This window comes from Hemicordylus capensis, chromosome 2 (genome assembly GCF_027244095.1).
Source record: "Hemicordylus capensis ecotype Gifberg chromosome 2, rHemCap1.1.pri, whole genome shotgun sequence".
NCBI classification, from domain to species: domain Eukaryota; kingdom Metazoa; phylum Chordata; class Lepidosauria; order Squamata; family Cordylidae; genus Hemicordylus; species Hemicordylus capensis.
Genome location: NC_069658.1, coordinates 426487227 through 426510671, shown reverse-complemented (window position 1 = coordinate 426510671; position 23445 = coordinate 426487227). Strand labels below are relative to the sequence as shown.

General features: G+C 45.9%; 1 protein-coding gene across 5 annotated transcripts in view; it reads right to left on the bottom strand.

The window, feature by feature from the left end:
* The window catches only part of ADCY6 (adenylate cyclase 6), a 69830-nt gene that overhangs the window by 18465 nt on the left and 27920 nt on the right, over nt 1-23445 (bottom strand). For all 5 annotated transcript variants that reach the window (XM_053303288.1, XM_053303285.1, XM_053303284.1 and 2 more), the window contains exons 4-15: nt 19804-19953; nt 18427-18548; nt 17623-17734; nt 16584-16711; nt 13610-13768; nt 11694-11835; nt 11349-11477; nt 3005-3030; nt 2675-2822; nt 2446-2543; nt 1227-1314; nt 423-539 (exon numbers count right to left, since the gene is read on the bottom strand). In XM_053303288.1, the coding sequence (XP_053159263.1) occupies nt 423-539; nt 1227-1314; nt 2446-2543; nt 2675-2822; nt 3005-3030; nt 11349-11477; nt 11694-11835; nt 13610-13768; nt 16584-16711; nt 17623-17734; nt 18427-18548; nt 19804-19953 (1419 nt within the window). The remainder of the gene's footprint in view (nt 1-422; nt 540-1226; nt 1315-2445; nt 2544-2674; nt 2823-3004; nt 3031-11348; nt 11478-11693; nt 11836-13609; nt 13769-16583; nt 16712-17622; nt 17735-18426; nt 18549-19803; nt 19954-23445) is intronic.

Here is a 23445-nt window from a genome sequence, read left to right as displayed (position 1 = left end):
GCACGTATGTGCATGCACACAGGGGTGTATTGAAACTGGAGGGAGTTCTGGGACAAAAAGTGAGGACAGGTCCTGCCCCCACCCCCACCTCCCTGCCTTTTTCTTCAGAGAGGCAGGAGGGGCAGAGCGAACAACTATTTGTCAGGCCCCCTCTCCCTCAGAGACCCAAGGACATCCCCACCCCCACCCCCATTCAATTATAGCTACACCCCTGCTCGTGCATATGCACATGTGGAAACACGACTTCTCTCAAACCACTTTCAGCTCTCTTATGAAATTATCATCCCTCTCCAGCCTTAAGTATGCTTTTTCCTGACTTCTTCAGACCAGGTTCTGACCTGTCCCCGCTCCTCAAGGCTTGGCTACAAGATCTACTACACAGACCCAACTTAAGCCTCATTTTCCCTCCCTGCCCCTCATACCATGTTAACGAAAGCAGAGACAAAGACAAGCAGGATAGCAGCAACACCGGCGATTGTGCTGTTGGTTCGGGATTGGATGATCTTGCGGGAGACACGCTGCAAGGTGGCTGGGAAGGGCTGTGGGAAGTCATGAAAAGATGGTGTGAGATAGAGAGACCCTTGAAATTACCACCATCCCCACCTCTTAGGGCTAGGAGACTGAAATTGGCCAGCTCCTGAACCACAGGACAGCAGCAAATTCCATCTTCACCAGCCTGGTTAGAACCAAACCAGGTGTCAAGACTCAAAGCCACAGCAGGTCCTGAACCTGGGAAATATCACATGGCGATTTAGGCTGTGCATCACCACCTTGCTCTGTTCAAAGGCGGAAATTGCAGGGAGATCAGTAAAGCAAGCTGCAGGAGGCCAGAGCAGGTCAGAAGACAATACTGAGATCCCTATAAAACCTCCCAGCTCAAAATTTGCTTATTAGCTTGGGCAATTTGGAGTTTCTGCTCCTGTTGCCAGCTACTCACTTGGCTGGCCTTCCTTCACCCCATCCCTCTATTTAGTAGGAGCCAGATTGGGCACAAGTGCAATATGACCATCACTCAGCCAAGGAGGAAATCAAAGCCTCAAGAGGCCAAGAAGAAACCGCGGCTAAACACCATGTGCTCCACATGGAACCAAACACATCCAAGTTACACACATTCAAAGCAAAGAGGCATGTTCAGTCTGGGGGATGGTGGAAGCAGGAGCAGGGGATTACTTGGGTCATATCAGGGGTCATTCATACAGGGTCCCAATGAAGAGAGAGTCACTCACGCCAAGACAGGAGTAGATGGCGCAGACAAAGAGGATACCGGCCAGGATGACGAAGATGCTGATGTAGGCACTAAGCATCAGGGGGGAGCTGTGGGGAGATGGAGCAGGGTCAGCCTCACCAATCAAGACACTACCAGTAGTGCTTTTTCACCACCCACCTGTTCTGAATATATGATATTCGTGGTTTTCCTAACTATATTACAACAGCTTTTTTGGTCTTCTGTTTTGTATTGCTGTGCCATTTATAAGAGAGGACTGGAGGTGTCAAATTGATCTGCTTTTTCACTTGTAGTTACCTCCTATTATCAGGACCAGTTTTGCTTTCTAAGAAATAACCTTCCCCTCTTTTTTTTTTTTTTTTTTTTGGCATAAGGATGCATCTCAAAGTACTAAAAACTACCCCATTAAGACTGCAATCCTAAGAACACTTACTTGCAAGTAAGTACCACTGGACATAGTGGGACTTACTTCCAAATAAAGATGCATAGGATTGCACTGCAAGCTTTGTATCCCTGTACTCCTTCCCATGTACCATGGCAGAATATTTCATGATGTTCTCAAACCATCAGTCTCATTCAGCCTAGCTTATGACCCTCTTGTACAATGCTGATCTATGGTATCTGCACTCCTAATCCCACATCAAGCGGACAGGACCAATACATGGGGTGGGAGACCTGGAGTGTCATTACAGAGTGACTATATGCCAAGGTGGGCACTGTGTAATACACTCCCTGCTTACTACTCAACTGGAATTCTGCAACAGTCTCTCGGGAACAGTTGTGGGAGCAAATAAGTCAGAGTTGGTTAAGTGAATGAAGAATAGATTTTTGGCTTCTGTTAAGCTACTTCAAATGGTGGCCCACTGGTTCAGGCACAGTTATGACCTTGAGGTTTCCTCAGCTTCCTCTGGAGTATGATGAGCTGCTTTAATTAGGAATCAGTGGCATGGAGGTGCAGCATGGCTTCAGGTTGCACACCATGGTATGTGCATTGCACAGGTCTGTACAAGAACAGAGGTGTACTATGTAGCTCACATGAGTATGTACATGGTGCCTATCACTATAATACACATTCATGTGTTTGCTGAAGAGGTGTAGTGTGCATGTCCATTGCATATACTGGGTATGTGTGTTGCATAAATCTTCACTGTGTATGTGTGTGCATGCATGTTTGTAGAAAGAGTACACTGTGAACGTACTCTTGCATATGTGTCACTCACTGCGGGAAGATGACAATCTGAATACAGCAAATGAAGCAGAAGACCAGGACAGTGCAAGCGACGTAACCCCCAAAACGGGTATCCACCTTCTTGGAATACTACAGGGCGGAAGGAGAAAAGAGGAGGAATTACCAAGGGGTGGTAGTCCTCTGGTTGTAGAGAGGAGCAGAGAGGCACAGGATTTGGTTCCAATTTGAAGCCTAGAGGCTGTAGCAGCAAAGAGAAGTACCTTTCTCTCCAAGTCAGGTTTCTGGAAAGTGAGCAGGAAACGCTTGACATGATCCTTCCGCAGCTGGTCAATGCTTCGGGCATCAATGGCACGGCCCAGAAACTCGTCCACTTCATCTTCGGGGTTCAAGGCTTCCTGTGTGCTTCGGCTGCAGGAGGGAAAGTTCTAGTTTTATTACTTGGAGGCAGTACATAAGACTGGCCTTTCAATGCAGACTCCATCCATCTCTTCCCACACTAAGACAATATAGTAAGTAAAGGGGCGCTAACTGGCACAGCCTCCCTCCCAGGTGCCAGGATCCCAACAGGGAGGTAAGATGAAGGAACTTACTTGTCTTTACTAGAATCATCAATACCCTGAGGTAGAAGAAAAAAATGAGAGAGAGAAAGATCAGAAAACATTAAGATGAATAATTTAGACTTATGAAAAATACCCTGCATTTAAGTGCTCACAACATGCAATCAAAACACATATTCATGGCACACACATTTATAGTGAACTTCCAAAATGTAGAGACAGTTAATAATTGTGAGGGAATGTTATTAATCCAGCATGCACATTGTGAGAGAACAATTTACATAACGAACTGCATAATAATCATTTGTCCACACAGTCAGTGTCTTCTCCTCTCTATTTTCAGGAACACATTAGGGACTCTTAATATTCCTATACGAGTTGCTGTCAGTCTCTGCCTTTTAAACATTCATAGTAGCATGAACACACACGTGCGCGAGCGCTCTCTCGCTCTCTCTCATGAAAGTATATGGCCAAATTTGTTTGCTTTTTGATAGTACCCTCTCTGCTCCTATGTCCTCTTTTGTGACACAATGGTTACATAGTCTGTGCTCCAAATCACTAGATTCTATTCCCCTGCACTAGCTGAGAAGAGAATGTTCTCACAGGCTGATGTGTGTTCCATTACAAACACAAGGCGCACCACAGCCCTTCCCTGGTCTCACAGTCCCATCTTCAAACACACAGGGAGGTGCCATAAATCTGCCTGGCTTGATCCTTTGCCAAACAAACAGTGCTGCTCATGGCCCCTCAGCATGCCAGCATGGCTAAGATTTACAGGTGGGAAAGAAGAAGGCCAGCTGGCTGGTAAATATTCAACTTGGGATGTGTGATGATGGGGTGGGAAAGAGGCCCAAGGAGAGCCTGGAAATGTTACCTAAGACAACAGTGGTTGCCCTGCCAACTTCCTATGGCTTAGGCAGCCATCTTGTCTCCAGCTGCTCCCTCTTCCAGGCACTGATCACTTTTTGCCTCTACAGTCCCTTTAAAGTAATTTCAACTTTCCTGCCCTTCCAGAGGAAAGCTAGGGACAGGGCTGGTGAGTGGGGACTAAAACTGATCCCAGGTTACAGTGCCAAGGCTTAGTCCCAGACCACAGGAATCAGTCTGGCCCTTGAGCACCTACAGGGCTCTAGCAATCGACAAAAGAGGCCAATGAACCATCTCACTAGGATGGATTGTATGAGTCCCACCACAGATGCCACAATCAGAAGGCAATGCCAGATTCAGCTACAGCCACCAGGACTATGGCAACAAACCAGCTAACAACCAACCATGCTATACCATGCACTGCCAACTGGTGGCACAGCTACTAACACCATCCCAATGGAACTCATCCACAGAAGCAAACCATACCACGGCAACCAACACCATGCTACCCAAAACCAATAAGCTGCTAGTGCCATAGCAACAAACTGCAGCCTAGCAACCAACAATTAACTGCACCTCATAGTGATGAATGACATGTGACCAGAAACTGTCTCTTAGCAACCAGCAAACTTTGCCATTATGAGGAAGGGCACATTAACGCAATTGGTGGAGGGATTAGATTTATCACCCTTGAAAACACACACCTTTTGAATTATGCAAATTCAAGATTTCAAGCCAATCTGAATAACAGGCTGAATTCATATTAAGGGAAGAGTGTTGTAGAGTGTAGGGTTCTGAAGTTTTATTTTGCCAGAGAGAAACAGGATACAAATCAGGAAAGAAGGGTCCCATGGACAAAGAAGGCTAGAAAGCTATTTCAGGTTTCTAGCAATCAGCTTTCCACATACAGCTGAGAATGTTTAAAATCCCTAGATGCCAGTATCAACTTTACAGGGGGAAGAACGAACCTGACACTTGGGACTTTTCTCCAACCCTGCTAAGAGCTGTATTCAATTTTTTGCTGCATTGTTACAGCCAAGCGATGTCTACCTCTGCTTTCTTTTTTACACACAGGCAGGGAACAGTAACTGCTCCATGCTGTAGGGAATGTGGCTGTAAGAATAATACATGAGCTTTTCCTTTCTTTCTTTTTTCTTCAGTGGAGTGGGAGAGGGGACTGCACTTAGGGCATTAGTGTGTATGGGGTGGGGGAAGGAAGTAAGAAACCCTCAGGGGAAACAAGATTCCATTCCTCCTAGAAAGGCCAGGAGGAAGGGGCAGGAGGAGAAAGATAGTGGGTGGCTGCAGCAACTGATAGAGGGAGAGGGAAACCATGCAGAAGGTTCCTTGCTTCAACATGCTCTTAAGACCTAATCTACACATGCAATAGGAGGAGGTAGTAGAATGGACTGTGGTGGAATCTCTCCCCCCGCCGTTCCTCTATGTCAAGGATTCTCAGTGTTGGGTCCCCAGATGTTACTGGACTTCAACTCCTATAATCCCCAACCAAAGGCCACTGGGGCTGGGGATTATGGTAGTTGAAGTCCTATAACATCTGGGGACCCAACGTTGAGAATCCCTGCTCTATGTAAGATGACTCCCTGCAAATAGAAACCAGCATAGCAGGCTGGGATAGAACCTTGCTTTGCCAGTTTTCCATTTTCAGGGAGTTTTCTTAGATAGAGAGCATTCAGGGAGCATGTTTCTGGGCAAAATACAAGGTGCTAGTTATAACCTATAAAGCCCTAAACAGTTTGGGCCCTGGGTATTTAAGGGAACGCCTTCTTCTGCATGAACCCCACCGCCCACTGAGATCTGCTGGAGAGGTCCGTCTGCAGCTGCCATCGGCTTGCCTGGTGGTCACGCAGGGACGAGCCTTCTCCGCTGCTGCCCCGAGGCTTTGGAATGCGCTCCCTAGTGAAATAAGAGCCTCCCCATCTCTGATAGCTTTTAAAAAGTCTTTAAAAACACATCTCTTCACCCAGGCTTTTAATTAATGTTGTTTTAATGGTTTTAATGCTGTTTTAAAATATTATTTAAAAATTTTTAAATTGTTGTAATGTGCTTGTGTCCCCCCCCCCCATTTTTGTCTTAACGAGTGTTTTACTTTGTTTTTATTTTGTTGTAAACTGCCCAGAGACGTAAGTTTTGGGTGGTATAAAAATGTTTCAATCAATCAATCAATTTTAAAAGTATCTCCCTCAGCCTGTAGTGTTCAGGCCATGATGCTACTTCAGCATGCTAACCCCTACCTCATTCTGCTCTATGTGTACAGACCCAGCCTAAACTTCACACACTGAGAGGTAAAATGGGGCACCAGTGAGAGTGTGTCGAAAACTCTAGGTAGTATTTGCTAGACCATGTGCAATAAGGAGTAAATCAAATTATGAAAGACTCCTGTGAATCTAAAGCACCCCCTACCCACAGAGGCATCGACCTCTGAAATGTTGCACAATTCACTTTCCTGGCCATGCCCCTTCTAATCAGTCTCCACTGTGGGCAATTCATTCTGCTGCATGAACTTCATTGGGCATGACTAGATCGCTCCATTACACCCAGTGCAGAGCTGCAGCAGAATTACTCATGCTCAGAGGAGGCCAACCATGGCATCTCTGCACGAGTCACTAAACTAAGCTCCTAAATCAGCAGGCACGCCCAGATCAGTGACTCACAGAGACGCAGAGAACACAAGTTTCTCTCTGAAGGTAGGCACTGTTAGTCTTATTCGCTTTAAAAGCAAACTTTTCCCACAGGTAAAATGATAGTCTCTAACTGTAATGCTGGAAAAAAGCATATAAAGATCAGAAGGGAAATACTGAATTTGGGACAGACACGGGCTCTTGTTTTACTGTGCGCCCAGGAAGTTTCACAGTCACTTTTCAGCATATGTGCACAGTCATTCTCCCCACCCAAACAAAATTGCCCAAAGTAATTCAAGCATGAACATCATCGCTTTCTTCCTTGCCAACAGCTCACTTCACTGTCAAGGATGTGTCCAATGTTAACCAAACTTCATTTAAAATTACCCTTGACAAAATTCTCTTCAGTTCTGAATGACTGTTAGTGACATGTCCAAACTAACAGCAAAAGTGGTATTGCTTTTCATAACGGGGAGCAGAACAGGGAGATAGTTTTTAGGCTATTATTTCAACAGCCTGGTACAGGCAGTAACTAGGGCCAGGAATTAGGGCCTTGCTTCCTTATGCTGCATCAATATCCTTTTCTCATATTTACTACTGTATTAAAATATATATGTATTGCCTTTCAATAAACAAGGTAATACATAGCAAAATGTATGAGAAAATGGTTCCTTGCCCATGTGGGCTCACAGTAAAAAACAAAATTTTGAAAAAAATAAAGGGAAACGCCAGCAACAGCCACCAGAGACACACTATGCTGGGTTGAATAGGGACAACTGCTTCTACCCTGCTCATTATGGGAAAGCCACCAGTTTTAAAAACACCTCTGTGTCTAGTTAGCAGGGGTTGACCAACATGTTCAGAAAAAGCATTTCTGCAGTCTGCCTTAGGCTGTACCACTGCAGGTGGGAAATCATGTATTTGAGTTCTCTGCCACAAAACTTCCACAGGACAGAGAAGACTAAACCAGAACCCTCTTTCTCCAACATACTCTTTCTATGGAAAGGAATAGAATACTATATTTATACACAACCCCTCCGTGCATTTTGGAATGGTACAATCTTAGGAGGGCTATCCCACACCTTTTTCTGATTGTGTCAATCAGCGCTACAGCTCCTGCAATTCGAAATGACCCCCTGTTCCCAGAGCAAGTGCTTTCTCACTCCTATCTTCAGCCTTTCTACAAAGTACACAACTGCTAGGAAGCCCAACTGGCTTCAAAACTGTTCCATAAAACAGACAGCTCTAACCCCATAAAAAACTTAAGGGACTAAACACACCCAGTGACTTCAAAAGGGACTGTTTATAAAGACAATATTTCTTCATCCAGGGAGGACTCAGGAATCTACACTCCCCACACCACTCCATTTGTAAACAAAACCATAATTTCACAGTCCTCGAATACTACTTTTCAGTTCTGTTCCACATGAGGATCTTGAGATATCCTGAAAATCCTTTTCTTTCCAACAGCCTTTCAAACAACATGGGGGAAGGCAGGCTGCACCTGGAACCACTCAGCATCTCCTCACACAAAATCAAAAGCACAGACATGTTTTCTTCCTTGGCTCCTCTTGCACACGGGTTGTGCCCTGTTAGATGCACACATCACTCTGTTTTAGCCATAGGTTCCTCCCATCAGTGTCAAAAAGCTTATAGCCTTATTGCCTCTATTGTCCATAGGAGGTTTAATAACCCCCATCATAGGTGCACAAACACAGGGTGCTTATTTGGAAGGCATTAGATGTGCTCAGGGAACATATCAGATCCCCACTATCCATGCATTGCAAGGAGACTCTGGTCACCCATTCATCCAAACAGCTAATGGAGAGGACTGCTAAACCCACACCAGTGATGCCAGCAACGTAGCTGCCTTTCTGTTCCTAAACAGAAGAGCAGGCTGCCTTTCCCCTCACCAAATGGAATTCCTTTGCTTGTCTGTCTGCTATAGCACCCAAGCAGAAGCCACAGGCAGCTGGTGTGTCAACATGTCTCTTGCTTCAGAGCCATTTCAGTCACTACCTTCCAACAGTAGAGGGGTGCTACTCCAGATCTCCATATGAATCTAGGCTTGTTTGTTTACTAAAATATGCGGCCCACCTTTTTGAGCTGAAGGATTCAAAAGGAAGCTAACAACATTAAAAACTATAAAGTAAATATATAGTAATAGTAAAATGACAAAACAGAAAATCAAGAACTCAGTCATATATATACTGTGATAAACTGACCAAAAACCAGCAGAAGGAAAAACAAAAAAACAGTTAACACAGTCATGGAAGAAGATCCCTCCAAACTCAGAGGGCCCCAGGTGCCCTCTGACAGAAGAGAGATTTCACCCAACAACCAAAACTAACAGGGAGGAGAAGAAGCAAGTTTGCCTCAGAGGGAGTTGCACAGCTTTGGTGCCATGAGTAAGAAGGCCCTCTCCCAGGCAACCACCCCACTGTACTTCTTTCAGTGAAAGGATCCAGAACAGAGTTCGAGATCTTAAAATGTGAGTAGGCTCATGAAGAGCCAGAGTAGTGGAGGATTTTTCACAATAAGTATGTATATATATGTCATCTGGCAAAGAGGCACCTCTTAACATGGTGATTCTGTTTATTTAGCAGGGGGAGAGGAACTGGCCCTATCCATCCCCAGCACAGTACCTCCAGTGACTGTTGCTGGTGTCTGTCTTATGTTTCTTTTTAGATTGGGGACAGGGATCCATCTTATTTGTTATATGTTATTTCTCTGCGTAAACCGCCCTGAGCCATTTTTGGAAGGGCAGTATAGAAATGAAATCAATCAATCAATCAAACAAACAAACGTCATCTGCATGGAATTAGAAAAATCACTGTACATGAGTACAGGGGCAATTCTTCCATGAGGCAACATAGTCACTGAGGGCAGCAGATTTGGGGGGCACCATTGGGGCTGCAAAATGCCCCCTTGCCTCCCTCCACTGCCCACCACCACGGGAGCAGCTCTTTGCCAAGAGTCACTCCAAAATGGTCCTTCACCTCCACTCTGCAAAAAGGCAGAGGTAGGTGAGGAGAACAGAAGGAAGTGGACTGAAGGTGGCAGAGTGGAGACGCTCTAGACCAGTACTCTACTCCTCTGACTCAAAACACTTCCCCCTTCTCCCTTCCCTAGCTCTTCAAAATCCAGGGCGGGAGCAGAGGAGGAGGATGGGGTAGAGTGAAGGCAGCCCCAGCTGGCACTGCTGCTGGGTGAGGTAAGAAGGGGATTCGCAAGGAGTGTGTGTGCGTGTGTGTGTATACACACATATGAACGTGCACACACACGTGCAGTAAGGAAGGAGAGACAGAGACAGTTGTGATAGGCTAGGGAGGGAAGGAAGACAGTCTAAGTGAGGGGGGTGGGAACTGTGCAGCATGCATGCACCATGGGTTTAAAAAATATGGAGGTGGCAGCCTTTGGCTGGCCCTTTATGCACTGCAGGAGGGAGTGGCATATTGTTTTTCCACCTCAGGAAATTGGACTGCTACCGCATGAGCAGATTCAACCTAAAGCTAGTTGTTTAATGGCAGATCTATGCGAGTTACAAAAACGGGTGGTGGCGGTGTTTGCTTTTTCAGCTGCTAAGCTCCGAAGCAGTCTGGCTCTCACTGATGTGATTTGCTCCAACGGGGATAAACTGCAACCCTGGCATATTATGTGTACTATTTTATTGCTGTAATCTTACTGTATTGGAATTTTAAGGTTAGGCTTACAAGAGTCACAGTTGCCCCCACCCCACCCCTGCCCCTCATTCAGAGCCAATTCTTTTTAGCACATGGTTCATCATCATCTTCTGAGCACAATTCAAGGTGCTATAAATGCCCTTCATAGCTTGAGGCCTAGAGAAGTTTGAGACATTCTCTCTTTTGTTCCATTACAACTGTTAGGTTGAACCAAGCATACCCTTTTCACTGCACACACCCAAGGAACAGAGAGGCTTTAGTACATGTCAGAAGATTCACATGGCCAGAAACTGAAAGCCAAAACAAACAAGGCTTCCTTCATGCTCATTGTATGTTTAAGTGGTCATGGGAAACAGACCATTGCAGGACTTCTGCCTCTTAGTTTTGAGTTCCAAGCATAAATTCAGAAAAATATATTATAGAGCATAACCTCTACATCTACCACATTATACCAAAGCTCTGTGGCACGATCAAAGAAAAAGAGAAACTGGTGGCCATTGTGGTGGGGGTGATGAGAGGTATAGTCCATTAATATCTGTGGACCCAAGTATGAGAACCCCTGGCCTAGGGAGGAGAGCTGGTCTTGTGGTAGCAAGCATAAACTGTGCCCTTTGCTAAGCAGAGTCTGTCCTGGTTTGCATTTGAATGGGAGACTCTGCGCATGTGCGCGCGTGCGCGTGCACTATAAGATCCTTAGGGGATGGAGAGGACCACCTCCATGGTGGTCCTCCATGCTCTGGGAGATAAAGTATGAGAGCCCCTGGCCTAGGGAGGAGAGCTGGTCTTGTGGTAGCAAGCATGAATTGTGCCCTTTGCTAAGCAGAGTTTTCCCTGGTTTGCACTTGAATGGGAGTGTGTGTGTGTGTGTGTGTGTGTGTGCACATGTGTGTGTGTGTGCATGTGTGTGCAAGCACACTATAAGATCCTTAGGGGATGTAGAGAACCATCTCCATGGTGGTCCTCCATGCTCTGGGAGGACCACCTGGATGCTTGCATACAAAAGGTTCCAAGTTCCCTCCCTGATATGTCCAAGATAGGACTGAGAAAGGCTCCTGCCTGCAACATTGGAGAAGCCACTGCCAGTCTGTGCAGACAGTACTGAGCTAGATGGACCAATGATCTGACTCGGTATAAAGCAGCTTCCTATGTTCCTAAAGTATGCCTTCTTTGCTCCTTGCTGGTACTTACCATCTGTCGGAAGGCCTTGGAGTCCTTGGTCCGGGGAAACGAGCGCTCTGGCACCCAACGGGGCACCAACCCCTCTGTGGAATTGGCCTGGGCCCGCTGTAGCTTGGCTAAGAGGGCCTTTTCCTCTTTCTGTTGAAGTAAAGCACAGATCATGGAGGTATATATTTTAAAAAGAGCCACGAAAAAGAGCAACCTTCAGCTCAGCTGCTCCAACTTCAGACAAGAGAAGTCACCCTTCTTGCAAGCCATGCCCATAGCACAGAACCAGCTCCTGCAGATGGGATTTCAGGTTCTCTACCCGCTACCTTACAGCAGCTTATTGCAATACTCTCCCCTGGGACTTACACGTTTCTGGCTGCAACCCACGATGAAGAAGGTCTCGATGTTGTGTTCCTTCAGGTAGGCATTGCGCTCACCTCCATGGCCTGGCTCCACTTCGTAGTCCCCATTCAGGTATTGCAATGTTGCCCGGGTGATATGGATCCGCCTGTCACAGAACTCTGTCACTCAGCCAAGTCATCTGATGGAGAGCACCTCTCTCCACCCACTGAGCCATGTGAAAAAGCCACGCTCATCCCTACAACCATTAAGCACGTATCCATCATGCACTAGAGTGGAAGATACCATACAACACAGAAGTGATTTAGTCCCTGCCAAAAGGGCTTGGATAGACAAGAAAGGGTTGAGCGGGCTCCCCGCAGACAAGCAATCGCTTGTTGCTGGGCGGCTGGAATGGCCGCCCACACAACTACCATCTCTGTCATGGAGCCGGTAGGGGCTGCTGGTATCGGGGGGCCACCCAGCCCCCAGAAGTCCCAGGATGCCCCACGCAGGGCATTCTGGGGAGACCCTGAGACTGGGAGGCTCATTTTAGCCTCCCGGTGGGGGACTCTTCAAGAGTCGCCATGGCACGGAGCCATGCTGTGGCGACTCACAATTGGGAAAATGGGGTTAGTGGAGCACTCACTTTGCTAACCCCATTTAAAGGGAGGGCTTCTTTGGAGGGCTAGCCTCATGAGCTAGTGGGCTAGCTTTCCCCTCACAAAGGGGGGGAAACCGGGCTAGGCTCCTTTAGCTCGGTTTTCCCCCATCGTGAGAATAGCCTCAGGTAGTAGTAAGGCAGGTAATAGAAGGAATACAAGGAAGGCAAGGCCAAGGTGGATCAGCAAATGGTTTGCTGAAGAAGCAGATCTTAAGGAAGGACTCAGAGGAATGGCATCAGATGGGGAGGCATTTCTAGGAACAGAGCACAGCATGGTTAAAGGCTGAGGGCCAGGAGAGAGTGGAAACAATGGCAGATTATAGGAGATAACTTTGTAGGGAGCTGGAAGTTCAAGAAGGGGAGAGGAGATATAGAGGAGAGAGAGGGTGTCAACCCTAAGGATAAGAAACACAAAGCCAACAACAGGAAAAGCCGTGCAGAGGATTCAGGGGAGGAGATGGCAGGAGCATAGTTACGTGAGAGAAAGAAGGATCTTAGCAGTCTTTGATGACCTTTGTCACATTTGGTTACGGCAGTGACTGCACGGCCTATAAAACCCCATGTGAGCAGCAAGCTGAAGTTCCAGCCAAACCAAGCTGCTTATGCAAAACATGGGCCTCTCCAGACACTGTTTTCTCAGCAAAGTTGCATGAAGGTGAGTTTAGCAGTCAAAGAATACTGCACCAGCAAGCACGTTGGGGGGGGGGGGGCACTGTTTAACAGTCATCAGGGTACCTGGAAAACAGCAATTCCTGCCACCAATTATTCAGGACTGCTGCATGCCTTTGGGGGCAGGGGAAGTGGCTGCACTCCTGTGGGGGGCATCTAGCCGATAGTGCCTTTGACATCAGCAGGAAGTCCTTCTCTTGTTTACCCACAAGTTTTTGTTTTGTTTTAAAAAGGCATTTTTCTGCTGGAGCACATGCCTCCAACAGCCAACATGAAGCTTTCTCTCCAACAGAGGGGCTAACTCCACTGGTTTCCATTCCTTTTTCATTTTTCCCCTAAGACAGAATCACAGATATCACTGCAGTTCTAGCCCTGAGAAGAAGCCAGCCAGCCAGCCCCCACCCCTGACCTGTAGTGGTTCTATCATCAACTGACCAGGTAGCCACAATATTTTGTGCTATTCCAGGCAATCAACTTAACCCCACAGCTCTGCCCACATATCTCGCAACTAGAAACAGTTCCAATGCATTCTTCATTATGGGCCCACCTCTTGCCAACTCCCCCAGGACCTTCCCCCTGCTTCACTCAGACTTATGAAGACCCAACTCACCCAGCTTTGCCACCAGCCTCCATGTGGTTGGCCAGGGTGACGTCATTGGACCAGACGTCAAACTGCCACTTGCGCAGCCCCAGCACTCCGCAGTGCACACGCCCGCTGTGGATCCCGACACGCATGTTCACGTTCACCCCCGTCACTTCACGCACCAGCCTGCAAGCAGGGGAAGGGAATGAGCATCACTTTTTCTCCCTCTCCATACAAACCCAATGCTTGTGAAGGACATGAGGACAGCTGATGTATGTGTCATACTGAGGAAAAGAAAGAGGGACCAGAGGAGGGATGGAGACAGTGGACTTGCATTCTAAAATGGACACAACATATTGTGAATGAAGGGGGCAAGGAAAGACTATAGATCCAATCTTTGGCCGATAAAGAGCAGTGATGAATATAGAATACTGGGGCTGCAAAAGGAATACCCATGCATAAATTGTTCATCACATCCATGAAATCATATCCTTATTTTCTGCTGTTCCTGGTTATGTACTCATGACCAGTCTGTACATCTACAGCTACTGCATTGGTGGCAGGAGCAGGGGGAACCACTGTATGTCCTACTATTATGCACATTGTTATCCCATGCCACCACAAACCTCTCTTTTTGGATATCCACACACAATAAGTTTGCTTCTATAAGAGGGGTTGCATGTACATCCAAATTTTAAATTCTATTGAATTAGGCAAGAGATTTTGCAAAAATACAACAAGGTTTCTGTTTGTTTTTAAAAGAAAGGATATTTTCCATCATCTCAAAAAGATATACAACTGGCCCCACAGAAACTACTGGTGTTAAGGTGACAAGCGAAGAGCCAAAGGAAAAGGTGGAAATTTTGTGAGGTCTATGGATGCATTCTGCATGGCCAGCCCAGATGGCAGAATCCTTCCTCCAACTGAAAAGGCATTTGACTAAGTTCCATGCAATGAGAAAGCCCTTGGGGTCTTTGAGAGTGAAAACTGAAACAAAATGAGCTGGAAGCAGGAACTGGAACTAGCAGCTTGGCTAGGAAAATGGTGCAGCCCCAAGAGACAAGCTCCAGCTGCAACACAGAGCCTGGGAATCAGCACAGTACATAAGAGACCCAGAATCCACGCCAGGTAAAGGGACCTCCACTGAGAAGACTGTTCATAGTAGTCACGATTAAAGGGAAAGTCATTTAATAGAAGTTCCAGGTACAGAACATCTGGGGCATCCTTTACTCTCAAAGTACATCCATAATGAATCTTACACAATATAAGCATGAGCAGATGTACTATGCTTCAAACAAAATCAAAATTGTGCTCTTAATGAAGCAAGCAACACCGATTTACATGATTTCACTTGGCACACACTTTATTCTAGTACAGGGGTTCCCAATGGGGGTATTATTATCCCGGGGGTGGGGGGGTAAAGGGGCTTCCAAGGGCATTCAGAACCCTCCTGCCTCTCCACACTGCAGTAACACTATTTGTCCTCATCAAAGGATGGCCAGCTTGAAACCAGTGATGGGTCTGCCACAGGAGAGAGGAAGGTGAAAACCCTCCTCCTCTACTCCTGATAGGCTGGCTATATGCTGAAGTTCAGCATACCCCTCCCCTCAGCCTGACCAACAGGGTTCAAAAAATTAACATTGAGTACTCCCACTTAAATACTTGTCCCATTACTTTCAAGAGGACTGCTAACTTAATCTAGGTAGGGGTGTGTGTGTGTGTGTGTGTGTGTGTGTGTGTGTGTGTGTGTGAGAGAGAGAGAGAGAGAGAGAGTGTGTGTGTGTGTGTGTGTTTGTGTGTGCGCGCGCGTTATAGAAAGGCTACACTGAACACATTTTTTAAAAGGTTGGGAACCCTGGTTCTAGTAAATGGCTTTCCAAATAACTTGAAATGTGTTATGAGAAAGATAAGAGTAGTTGAAGACAAGAAAGGAAGGGAATACGTGGATCTCAGAGGAGCAATACGGGCACAGATCTGGGACTAATTATCAGAAGGAACAGGTGATGCTCTGCAGAAGTTTCTCTTAGAAGCACTGCTAAATGCCCTTTTTGGATTCCAGTAGTCATTTCAAAAGTTGCCTAATAATCTTTTGCCAGAATCACAGGGACCACAATCTTGTTTTATAGCCAACTTAAAGAGTCAATATAGTCCAGTGCAGCACTGCGCACAACAAAATGTATATATCTCCACACATTTAAATTACACCAGTGCTGAAATTTATCTCTTTTATGCCAAGAAGCTTTTGGTTTACAATCAATGGGCCTGTTTCAGCCAGGAGAAAGCATTTGGATCAAATCTTGATCTCTGGAGCAAGTGTCCAATCCCGTTCAACAACAGTCCCATGGGTTTCATTTCTCCTTCCTCTCTACTATTGCACTACTATATGAAAAAGGTAAAAGCAGCTGGCCTAACCCAAGTAATATACCCAGGGATGTACGTATTCCAGAATTACACTGTGCAAATGCAAGACTTGACATTAGTGCAGCACTGATACAGTGAGAGGATTTGGGGTTGGACATTTTTGGAGAAAGGACATTTCTAGATCATCTAGGTCACTAAAACAAATGTTAGCTTTTCCTATGATTTTCAAGGTTCTCTAATGCACACAATTTATTTAGTTCCAGAATTTGGCTGCACACATCCCCGGCAGTGCTGTGCCAAACAAGCTGTTAATACTCCAGAAGATGCTGAATGCGTTGCATGTGTAATAGACCAAATTATGCAAGCGCAGTTTGTATAATTAGTTGTGTTTACAGTGAACTAAAGAGCTTGATATTCTGCATTGTAATTTATGGTTTCTGGACTTGTAGGTCCCACATCTCATACCTGGGATGTTATTGTATGCAAGTTGTGTATCCCACAAGAAGACAGCTGTGACTAGCATATGGCACGTGCTGGTGCGTGAGGCCCTTGCATGAGTAGCATGTTACACACACACACACACCCCGCAAGGCGCATGCACACCCCTCGTAAGCCAAGTCGCTCCCCCTCTCACACTCACGAAATGGCCTCAATCATGTCAACCCCCATCTCCACGCAGCAGTGGGCATGGTCCGCCCGTGGCTCCGGCAGCCCTGAGACGCAGTAGTAACAATCACCTAGGATCTTGATGCGAAGGCAGTGATTCTCCTGCAAAAACCCAGTGAACAAAAGTCAACATTATGGCAATGTCAACCCTGATTGGACTGTAGCAGCTCTCACTCTCTTCAAGGCTCCCTGCCACCCACATATTAACCTCCGACAGCAGATTACTTGCTTTTAAAAGTAGACTGCTGTGCACATTCTAGAGCAGGCCTGTGCAATTTAGGCCCCCCCCCCTGCTGTTTTTGGACTACAGTTCCCATAATCCCTAGCCACAGTGACCAATAGCTAGGGCTTATGGGAGTTGTAGGCCAACATCTGCAGGAAGGCCAAAGTTGAGCAGCCCTGTTCTAGAGGAACCTACCTTGCCCACAAAGAAGTGGAAGCAGCACCAAAAGATGTGCATTTATTAAGGCTGCTCTTTTGCATTTTAAGGACACCAGCATTCTCTGCAAACATGAAGTGTGAATGACAGGTGCGCACCATTACACAGTCATGGGTTTGTACCAGAGAACTCCAACTGGGCCATGGCTCTTCAGTAGGTATACTCAGGCATTTAAGGATGCACAGCTGCAATCCATGCTTTATGGAGTTTGAGGCAGACTGTTTAACCCTAACCCTGCAGCAACCCCAGCTGCTGCTTAAGTGGGCCCTGTGAGGCTGGGAAGGAGGTACACGCTACAGCCAAGGCAGCAGGAGCAAAAAGCAGAATACAGTAGGCCAGGGGTGGGGTGGGGTGGGGGGTGTTCTTTGGTAAGCAGGGGAATCAAGATGGAATGTTTGGGGAGAACTAGACATAGGAGAAAGGAAACATTCTTATCTTGGGGTGGGTGGGGGGAGACGGTGGTACAACTCTTCTTCCCTGACCTTCCCCCACAGGCTCAGATCAGGTTCAAGTGGTCTCTTCCCTGGCCTACTCTGCTCACCCCACATCCCTCAGCACCCTCTTCCCTGCTTACCGCAGCCAGCTTGTCGAAACGTGCAAAGAGCTCATTCAATGTCATGACCAATTCCTGCGCCGTGCACTGGGATGCCAGGCTAGTGAAACCCTCAATGTCAGCAAACAGTATGCTGTTGGGATGGGGAGAGAAGGAAAGTGAATGCAAGAACTTTCCATCAGCCAACAACCTTTGCATCCCTTTCTCACCTGACATAATAACAACCAACAGCAACTTAATTTGTTAGCCGCCACATAATGAATGTTCTTTGGGCGGCTCACACCACAATAAAAAATCATCCAATTAAAACACATAACGTAAAATGAAACCAATTCCAATATAAAATACAAATACAGTAAAAAACATTTTAAAACTCAATTTTAAAAAGCCTGAGTAAACAAAAAAGTCTTAACCTGGCATCTAAAAGAACAAAGTGATAATGCCAGGTGAGCCTCACTGGGGAGGCTATTCCATAGACGGGATGCCATCAGCAAAAAGGCCCTCTCCCTAGCAGCCACCCACCTCATTTGGCAGGGGCACTTGGAGCAGGGTCTCTGAGGAAGATCCTAAGGTCCGAGTCAGAACATATGGGGCAAGGCGCACTCTCAGGTAACCTGGTCCCAAACTGTAAGACCACCTGACCCCCCATCAGACAACATTCTGATGTTTTTGTAATGTCAAAAAAGATATCCTGTAATTTTAATTCTTCCATGTTTGTAGTAGACTGTTCTTTGGTTCATGGCTTGACTGCTGCTCTGAGGCCCTAATCACTTCCAGTTTGCATGTGCATGCACAGATACCCCACAACTCCCCAAAGTTCAGTACCTGACATTGTCGTGTTTCTGGATGTAGATCTTGTGGAACATCATGTCCTCCTTCTTGGTGTTGATGTCCTCCTTCATCTCCATGGCAACATGCTGGGGCAGTACTGACAGCAGGAGCCGCTCCTGCCCACCATCCCAGAGACAAAGCCCCATTAGAATTTCCCACAATGCAAGATTTTTTAATCAAATATTCAGAGTCCTCATAGTCTAGCCTCAGTACTAATATTGTGCCACTTATTCATGTCCTTTTAGGTTACTCCAACAATCTCACAAATAAGCTCCCTGTTAACACTTGTTCTTCACTAGCAGTCACTCAGCAATGGGTCAGTTTAGACAATACTGGGCTGAATGGCCCAACACATGCTCGTGGGCACAAGTCACTTCATGAGGGTCACACCCATCCTGTGGCAGTTTCATTGGTTACTGGTCCGCTTCTGGGCTAGATTCAAGGTGCTGGTCTTGACCTTTAAAGCTCTACATGCCTTGGGGCCAGGGAACCTGTCAGAATGCATTCATTCAACCTGCCAGGGCCCTCCGCTCATCATCTCAGGCCCTGCCACTAACAGAGATCTGGTTGGTGGGGACTAGAAACAGGGCCTTTTCAGTTGTGGCCCCTCGGCTTTGGAATACCCTCCCTGAAGATCTTCACCATGCTCCCTCCCTCAGTGTTTTTAAAAAGCCAACTAAACATACATCTCTTTAAAGAGGCTTGTTAATGCTCCATCTTTGGTTATATCTGGTAGGTGCTTTAGTTTTTATAGTTCTCAATTTTTAGCTTTACAATTTTTAATTTGAAACTTAATTCTGATTGTGATTTTAGCCTGACTTTTCACTTCTTTACTTAATTTGGTTAATTTTATTACTTTTATTTTACATTGTATCTATTTTATTGTTGTGAGCCGCCTTGAGCAGTAGTATACTGGAGGGGCGGGGTATAAATATTTTAAATAAAGTAAACAGATAAACGAACACACACAATTAAGACATCAGTGCACCTTATTTATTTGTATCTCATGTAGGGCAGCAACTTGAATAAATTGTCCCCCATGCAATTAGAGTGGTACCCTGGCACACTAGGAGTAGGTGGAGAGAGACAGATGTATGCATTCATGGGGCACTGACATCTTAGTAATGTGTGGCTGGGCCAGTCAGTGAAGTATCAGCTGAATCAGCCCTATGAAGGGATCTAAAGGAGAAATTATTGCTAGAGACCTGAAGAATAAAGTCATTTCAGTATCAGCCTAGCAACAGGCCAAAAAACGCAGAGACCAAAGCTGGTCCTTTAAATGGTCATACCAGTGCAACTGCATCCTACCAACCTTACCCGTCTTCCACACACCCAGCAGCCCAACCTGAACTTTATACTGACAGTCCCCACCTGCTGACGGTTTTCACGTTGCAGGTGCAGCCGTGCCTGAATGTAGCCACGTGTCTCCTGGAAGGCCTGGCGCTGGGACACCTCAGCTGGATAGTGGGTACAGATGCCAATGATGTTGGTACAGAGGAAGATCAAAATGTTGGCACCAAGCTACAAGCAAGAGAGGTACTCAAGTGAAACAAGTACGGAAATAAAAGGTTCCCTAATTCAAGCAGGCTCTAGACCGAATTCAAGCAAGCTTGAGATCCAGGTCTCAAGATAAAATCCAGACTGCTGAGACGCAAACCCACCACTGTGACTTCACCAGCACCAGCCTAAACTCAGTTTCCAAGTGGTGGACCATCTTCCTCCACCCAAAGTCCAGCTGCCCTCCCTTCCCTAAAGAATGAATTGGAAGCTTTGTCCAAGGAGAAACTCCTGATCCATAAAAGAGGCCTTTGTGCTCCCCCTCAGCCTCTGGTGCCGCCCAGGATAAGAAATGCACTGCTGGGGCGAGTGGGTGGCAAGAAGATCCCAAAACTGTGGCTTTGAGAGACAAAGGGTAGGAAGAAAAAGAGGGAAATTTCACTGCAATCCACATGAGGGCAAAGCAAAAGCTTGTGGGTAACCTACAGCTATGCACAAAAGTCTCAATCTCCTTATGCAAGATTTCTCCCTAGGAACTTATCCATATGTAGGGGATGTGTGTGCATGTGCACACATGTGTGTACACACACACACCTTTTGCAACAGGATCAAGTTATCAGCATTTGCCACCAGCACCCAACAGCCATGGCCAAAGAGCAGCAGAGCGCTTGTGTGGAGCAGTGGCTAAGAGCATGAACGAGGTGCAAGTTTTACCTCAGCTATAAACTCACTAGTTGGATTTTGGAGAAGAGTGGCTTGCACATTCTCAGCCCTGCACCCATTTGTAAGATAAAAATTATAATATTGGCCCCACCTTCCTAGGCTGTCATAAGTATGATGTACTTTGAACATGTGAGAAGTGCTCAGTAAGTGCTAGGCCCTCCCTACTACTAGGGAGGGCCAAGAAGAAGAAGCCAAGAGCAAGTGGCTTAAAGCAGGGATTATGTTCATGTTTCTTATACAACTGTCAGCAGCACATGGGCAAGGAGGGGCTATTCACATGCAGAAGAAACCAAGTGTGAATCAGATTTCCATCTGATTCACACTTGGTTTATATCGATGCGATTGTCGGTAAAACCAGGTACTTAGCAATACTGTTTCCACTGGCACCCATTTGCACTGGACATCAGAATGCAGCCAAATACATTTTAATATGTATTTTGATTAGTTTACTTTTTATTGCAATGCTTCTAATCCAATGTTGTGTGCTGCTTTGGGAGCCTCTGTGTAGTAAAAAAAAACAACGGCCTAATAAAACAGACCGCATTTCTAATTTGCATGTTCAGCAGCCACCCAAACATGGTAAAAGTGCTCAGAAATGGGTTCAGAACAGCTTCTTCCAAACCTCTTTACAGTCCCTAACCCCAAGCCACAATAGAGAGAGGCAGAGAGAATTTCCACAGAATTTCCATCAAGAAAGACTTGTGCCTTCCAGCACATGAAGTTTCATAAAAGCAATTTGACAATCCTAAACCCACGTACACAGGAGCAAGTCCCACTGACCTTTAACAGGACTAACTTCTGAGTGCAGAGGACTGCACTACACAGAAATTAAGAGTGAAAAGCTTAACAAGAAGAAAACAGTGCAGGGTTCCACACACCTCAGAAAATTACCATTCAGCTATCAGAGCGGTGCCAAGTATCACAGTTTGCACAAACTCACCAACAGTAGTTAGCACAATTAAGAGGTACTCCATTACACAATACAAATATCAGTTCACATTTAATGTAAAAGTATTCCCACCACAAATTGCTGCAGTGCTGGAAAACACTCAGTTCAGTTAATCCTAACATTAAACAACCAGATTTACTACCTCAATTCTACCCAGCTGAAGTATGGAGTGGGGGGGTTGGGAGGAGAGAAACACATCCTACTCTATAATATGTATGAAAGTTATTGAAAGGGTATTTAACATGTTTATTAAGCGGAGGTGTTACTTAGGCCCTATTCAGATATTATGTTATATGAGTGTAGTTATCGGTACACTCATACTACATGTTTTTGTGTGAATGACTAGAACTGCATTCATTTAAAAAAATCAACCTGGGTACAGACCTCTCAAATGCATTGTACAGATAGAACTGCTGTACCTGTGCTTAACATAATATGTGAATAAATGTACCTGTGTACAAATCTATACCTGTGCACACTGTTCACTTGTATAAGTTTGCAACAGGTCTGAATAAGGCTTTGGTCTTCTAGAATAACCTATCCAGTCACTGGATAGTGAATATAACTTGGATTTAAAAACATAAGAACAACCTTGCTGGATCAGGCACAAGGCCCGTCTAGTCCAGCATCCTGTTTGAAAGGCTTGGAACTGGCATCCTGTTTTAAAGGCTTGGTTCACATCCTTACTCTTATTTTGTGTATATGAAGTTCCAGGGTCCATCTCCAGCTTCTGCTGTTCACTGATCTCAAGCGGCTGGGCTTGGATGTAGAAAGCCTTAGTTCAGGTAGAAGGACAAGGAAAGTGCTGTGCTTGGGGTCTGTGAAGAGCAGATGCCAACCAGACAATGTCAGGTTAGAACAGGGCTGCACAACTTCAGCTGTTGGACTGCAACTCCCATTCTCCCCAGCCATAGTGGCCAATAGTCAGGTATGATGGGTGTCTAACATCTGCAAGAAGGCCAAAGTTGTACAGTGCTGGGCTAGAAGGACTAATGGCCAAACTTGAGATAATGCAGCCTTAGGACCCTTCCTGGCAGAGGTTTACTCCATCATTAACCATCATTGTTCTGGACAATTTTGTGGAGTATTCAGATAACATTATTCACTTCCTGTGATAGTTGCACCCTACTCCTATGAAAATACCCTTTTTCCCCCAGACCTCATTTATTCCAACCTGAAAACATGAGTGGAACAACACATGCAGTGAAGGAAGGTATAGGCCCAAAATCTCCTGATCACAGAAGCTGCTTCAGACGAAGGCTGTAAGTGTGAGTGCCAAGGGAAGAGGAGTGAGGGAGAAGGATCCATGGGCCAGAGGGGCGGGACTTCCATTCCCTCTTTGGACGGTGTGTACGCAAGTATACCGTCCTTTAAGAATAAGATTTGAATGAAGCTATGAAACAGCTCACAGTGCAACTTGTCTGGGTCAGAGGACAAGTGGTTTTCTGAACAGGTAGTGACATATTAGAGAACTGGCTCCAAAGACCACACTCCTCTATTCCGCACCTGAGCGCTTCTTTGCCACTTATGACACTTTACTTCCAGTCACTGCACTTTGCAGTTTTGTTTTATTTAAGCCAAAGGCAGTATTATTGCTATTATCTTTCAACACATCCCCCACATTTTAATTTTTTAAAAATAAAAGCTGATTCCCATTCAGATGTAAGCTTCACTGCTGTTAATGGGCCTTCCTTCCAAGAAGCACGGGGCGGAGAAAAGAGGAGAACCACACATTTTGGGGAAAGAAGTCGGGCTTGCAGCAATTCAGACCGATATATATATTTGTCCCCAAAAAGGTCCTTCCCAGGGGCGAAGCTAGGGAAGAGGGGGCCCGTGTTCACCCC